Below are 6,000 nucleotides of genomic sequence, written 5' to 3'. Positions count from 1 at the left end.
AAAGAGGCAGCAGCATCTGCAACATATATTTTCTACTATAAAATGCTATCGGCATTGCAGTTGCTCCTCCCAGACACTGGGGCTACTGCTGTATTTGGTCAAGAGGCAGTCTTTCTAAGCCATTTCAGCTTCCCCGCTGGATATGCAACTGAAGATGGCAACTGCTGATAAGAGCCCAAGATGAGGATCAAAATATTAGCCTCAGGCTCCTTAAGCCATTCAGCTATGCCCTGGAAATCCTCTCAACTAGCTCTGCACCCAACCTACATATGTGCTAGTACCTAGCTGCCCAAACCTCATGAACATTTAAGCTTCCAGGTGCTGAAGGATGCTTAGGGACCCACCATTCAACTAACTCAGCACCAACTAGTACCCAGGTACTGAACAGCCCTCACATCCAAGGATAGAAATCTAACCAGTTAGTCTCCAAGGTGCTCTAAGGTTATGCCTTCTGCATAACTCCTCCAAGAACACAGAACCACGAGCCACTATGGCCTCTTACAACAGAAGTCATTCCCTCTTCCCCTTCCTACCTTCCACTCTCTTTCTTTCCTCCTTTCCCTTCTACAACCCATCGCATACTGTTACTCTTTATAAGCATAGGGAGAAATGGCACTTGGGCATTCAGTATATCTTCTTTGGTAATCCCTTGCAGTCAAGGATGATTGCCTTCCATGATGTCTTATCTGTGGATCCAAAGACGGCTGACGAGGCCAATCCAGGATCAAGAGAGACTGTTGGAACTTGGGCATGTTTCCATGCAGGATGGGTGGCTCTGGATTCTTGAGTTGATCCACGGCACAGCTTCTGCTGCTCCTGCCTTTCCATCGCCTGTTGTTGCTGTAAGATTACAAAGTACTGAGATCCTCACAGCAGACTCTTCCTCCATTTGGGGTGATGCTGGGCGATAGTCTCCCACAAGCTGATGTTAATGTTGCTTTTTTTTTAAGTTGGCCTTGAGGATGTCCTTCAAGTGCTTTCCTTCCCCTCCTCTAGAGTGCACACCTTGACTGAGCTGGGAAAATAAAACTTGCAGCAGGAGTCTGGAGTCGGAGATTTCAATGAAGTGGCAGCTTAGCAAAGCTGATGTTGGATGATTGTCGCCTCATTGCTCGTGGCGTTCGCTTGAGAGAGGATGCTAATATTGGTGCGTCTGTCTTCCTGCTGGATTTGAAAGATCTTCTGCAGGCAGCATTGATGATGCTTCTCCAGTGACTTGGTGTCTCCTGTACATTGTCTGCATCTTTGTTCCATACAGTAAGCTGTGTGGATCACAAATGTTTGATAAACCATGAGCTTGGTTTTGGAGCTGATGTCGCAATCTGCAAACACCTGTTTCCTTAGGCATCTGAAGGCTGCAACTGTACATCAGAGGCAATGTCAGATTTCTTTGCTGATGTCAGCCTTCTGTGAGAGATGGCATACAAACATACATCTATATTTACAATTACTCATATTATGCAAATTAAATAAGCCTATTAATTTTCACCATTCACATTATAAAACTTTTTCCAAAAATGAATACTTCAGCTTTCCTTCTGTGTAAACATACCACTTCTAGGACTACAATTATTATCCGTTACATGGCAATTTAAAACTGAATATCTGTTTACATATGTATGATTATGAAACTAAGAGTCATTTGTGGATAGTAAACATATAAATGCAGCTAATAACTCTAACAGTAATGATTAATCAATTTATGAATACATTATTTAAACTAATAGTTCAGGTAGGGTATCTTAAACAAGTTACAGAGTATATTGACCAATTCAAATACCAGCTATCAGATCAATAGTAAACTGTAAGTAAACCCTGGGGAATAGGTATACCTGCATAATAAACTCTGAATTTTAAAAATCCCCCTATAGGAAATAGGCTGCCACATCAAAAATAAATTGTATTAGGCTAATACATTTGTGTTTGAGCAAAGTGTATGACCTGGACAAAAGAGAAATGCAAAAGATTAATGCTTCTTAAAAACTTTTCAAATTGCTACAATGAAAAGGAGCCTATTGTCTGGTTGGTTGCTTCGTTATGTTTCCTTTTTCAACTGGCTACTTCTTTAAAAATCCCACTTTCGCTAGAGCTACCTGTCTAAACTGTATAAATAATATACATTTTTAAAAGGTAAGGATTATTTTTTATAAAGCAAGAAGAAACCAGCTCTACAGGCAAATAGCAGAACCAACAAAAAAAAAATGTACAATATTTTCAAAGAGACAAATGAAACAAACAGAAAAAGAAGTATTTTATGTTCCACTGTCTTCTAGTTTTAGAGATCCTCTGTGTTATGTGTGACTATTGTAGATGTATGCTTTTCAGAAGGCATGCGATTTCCAGCTTGACAGTTGAATATTATGCTTGAGGCCTCATTTCTAACAATACTTAAATTTGAAAACAACAGGATTATTCTCATGCATAAATTTTGGTATGTGCAGAATCAGTGCCTAAATTAAAAATCTGGTGTCGTGAAGCTTTATAAAGCGACTCTTGATTCAAAACCTTGACTGACTTCCCTGGAAACAGGTTTGGGTTCTTATTCCAGTTATTTTGTGCTCCAGTAATATCACACGTTTCCTTCAATGTTACTGTAATGTTACACGCATCTTCCTTTACATTACTTTTGCAGGATGACCCACTCCTGAAGCAAGTTAGAGGAATCTGACAACTCTATTCATCGGTAAATCACTGCAGGAAAGTTCCATACCAGATGCAGTGCACATTTTTATCTGAACACATAACTTTAATCCCTCAAATCAGGCTTTTAATTAAAGTTTTCTAATGCAAACTCACTAAATAAACCAAGAACCCTCCACCTACCTTGATACTAAAGGTGTGCTTTATCTCAGTTCCAAGTGATACTGCATTTTAAAAATTAATTAGTAGCTTGCAAGAACAGCCACACATTATTGAGTAAGTAACAGCATTTAAGTGAAACAGATGAAATATTGGTAAGCAATGCAGACCACAGTATAAGTATGTGAAGGGGGTCAGAGGTTAATCCCTATTGATTTTCCAAGTATACGTACAGCACCGCTGGGAAAGGCCGGTTCTGTTGGCAATCAGCTAGCACAAATACATTATAAATCTTACTGTCCACCTTCACTGATCAGTGTCACTTACTTCCTCCACTAAAGACCATTAGGAAACTACAGCAAAACCACTGACATACAACCAGAGAAGAAAGAATCTCAAAAGATGCCTTCTCTTAAGGGGTGAATTTAGATGACATACAATTTGTTTTTAATTGAACAGAAATACATGGCAAAGAACAACATCCTGAGTTTTTGCAATTTTAATATCCTATTTGTAATACCAGCCCAAAGAAACAATCCTCAGGAAAACTACTGGAAAGCAGGAAGGAAAGCATGTAAATGCAAAGATAAATCAGTCACTTTTGTGAATATCATCAAGCCATGTCAAAATTTAACACAAATACTGTGCGGTAATTATTTGGTATCTAGTTACCAGAGGCTGGAGGGGGACGGGGAGAGGGGCACGGACTGCAGTGGGAATTTCTCCTTTAAATCTATGGAAATTTCCCAGATTGATTTATTTTTGCTATTTATTCTTTAGCTATTATAATGGTCATATGGCTACTTTTACTCACCTGGCCACTCTTTAGTTGTGAACAGTTCCACCAATGTCAGAGCATCTTGTGGAATCCATAACAGAACCCATGGCCACGTTGGCTTTTTCTGGAGACCCCCACACACCTGAGTGACCTTCGCCACGTTGGCTTTTTCTGGAGACCCCCACACCCCTGAGTGGCCTTGCTTCTGTGGACCTGTCCACCCCAGCCCCTTCCCTCATCTCTGTGGCTTGAGTAAGCAAAGATTGTGAAATCAGTCCCTTTTATAATGTCAAATACTATTTTATAATACCAAGAAGGTTATTTAAGAATAGCCTATGAAACAAAATGGGCTCAAAAAGATTTTACAGAAAATCTGCAGGCTCTGCAAGCTTCACAGGGAATCCAACGTTTGTGCCCCTAAATGAATGTCAATATAAGCACCTTTGGAAGGGTCCTACCTTTGGAAGGGACATTCAACTATCCGCATAAATAGGGCACAAAAGACGTTCTGCAGGTTGCTGAGCTGTCTTAAGTCTCAAGATCAGCCACCAGAGCTCACACACATAGTACATTACAGGTTCACGTTCAAAGACCTAAAGCCTTAAAATGCCACTTGTCTTGCAAAGAGAGTGTCTTTCTGAATTACAGCCTTTTATTCTTGTACATTATCTAGGACACTATGGGTACACAAGGTATCAAGTAAATTATCAATGATAGCGATGTGCTTTGAAGCAAGGGCCAGACTTCATTTTTCTCCCCACTATCCTCCACTCCATCGAAGTTCAATTTTAGCAAAGCCAAAAGGTCCTGCAGTGACTTTCAATGACCCTGGAGGGTGATACCAGAATTATTAAGGAAGCCTAGGGCTCTATTAATTTTTCCAGACTACTTTCACTGGGCTGAAAGTAATCCCTAGACATGCCCATTGGCTACCAAGTTTCTCTTTATTCCCAGCCTCCCTTCCCCAACCCAGCACAGAGCTAGATGATACGAGTCTCTACAGGTTACTGGGAAGGGGTGGGAACACAAGGCGTTTTTACACGTGCTGGAAGGGCGGAGCGGGGGACACGCTTTAATTAAAGCATCCATAGCGTCTCATGTATCAGTGTTCCCGTGCTTCAAAATGGTGGTGCAGGCACTTTATCTAAAGCTCGGCAAACACGCTTTATTTAAAGCACCCCTGTTGCCATTTTGAAGTGCAGGGATGCTGATACATGAGATACAGAGGCTGGCTGGAGCACGGTAATTACCACGCTCCAGCAACTCGATTAATCGAGTAATTAGAGTGTGTCAGACTAGCCTCCTGCACTTTGTCCAGAACTGGGAATGGTAAAGGTGTCTGTAAGTGGTGCTCTCAGGGCACCTTTCCATTTGGCAGCTAGCACATGCAGCACAGCACAGTCCTGCCCGCCCATGGGACGGTTCAGGGGAGACGACTGACGCCTCCTCTGAATTTTTCCTGTGTCTGCTGCCTTCGTGGCCGCATCTCCACAGACGTCCAGTGGAGAACCACTGATTATCTGGCACAATAACAGAAGCTGTATTTAAATGATTTGTATAAACTTCACATGGCAGGCACCTCTAATCCCATTAAAAACAAGCAGACAAAAATGACAAATTGTACAGATTTGGATTTTATTTTTAAAAATCTTGCCATATTCTGCACACTGCTTTCATTTCTTGTTAAAAGGACCCCTTTGTAACTATAACGGGTCAATCTGAAGCATTTTATAACCCTGCATTCTTGTTTTATAAACTGTTTCTCTCCTCTTTGCAATTGTAAACTCAGAGAAACAGGAAGAGAAACTAAGCCCAGAGCTGAAATGGAGCCTCTGATGTCAGTAGGTACCAAGTGGTCACACAGATATGCCCGGATAGCATTTACTGCATGTTCAGAGCCTCCTGGATTGACTGTAGAAGGCGAACAGTGAAGCTGATTGTATATACGCAAAGTGTTACCAAATGCAAAATATGGATACTGGAAAAAAACAGAGACATATATATCATTTCTCTCATCTGTTTCAGTCATCACCTTGAGTACTGCTTGCAACAGGAGCAGGCAAAACGCTGTCAGACAGAAGTGATGATTTTTAAAATCAACACGGTCCGTTTAAAGCCTGTACAAGAGCCTTCAAACAAGACCCAAAGAGAAGGCAGAGGAACACACCTGTAGTGATCTCGGCTACACGGGCTCTCTTGGTAAGGAAGTGGATGTCACACCGAGTCAGTATCAACAAAGTCAACTTTGAAACCAATTAAACTAATCTCCCCTCTCTCGCTGAGATGCTCTGAAACCAGCACTTCCACTAAGGAGCGAGTTTGCACAACTGACAATACTAGCCCAGTTCTGCTAAATATATTACTGGCTATCTCATGCAATTTACCACCGATTGAAAATGGGAGATTTGGCAGCACTCTTGAAG

The 6,000-nt window shown here is 41.3% G+C and overlaps 1 protein-coding gene across 1 annotated transcript in view; it reads right to left on the bottom strand.

Annotated features, from left to right (window-relative positions):
* Nucleotides 1-297: 297 nt before the first annotated feature.
* WWOX (WW domain containing oxidoreductase) overlaps nucleotides 298-6,000 on the bottom strand; it is a 219,741-nt gene continuing 214,038 nt past the window's right edge. The window contains exon 9 of the mRNA XM_006016430.2: nucleotides 298-1,262. Within this exon, the coding sequence (XP_006016492.2) occupies nucleotides 1,059-1,262 (204 nt within the window). The 3' untranslated portion in view covers nucleotides 298-1,058. The remainder of the gene's footprint in view (nucleotides 1,263-6,000) is intronic.

This window comes from Alligator sinensis, unplaced genomic scaffold (assembly GCF_000455745.1).
Source record: "Alligator sinensis unplaced genomic scaffold, ASM45574v1 scaffold349_1, whole genome shotgun sequence".
In the NCBI taxonomy this organism is placed as follows: Eukaryota; Metazoa; Chordata; order Crocodylia; family Alligatoridae; genus Alligator; species Alligator sinensis.
Note: the sequence above shows the minus strand (reverse complement) of the source record. Positions and strands in the feature narration are given on the sequence as shown.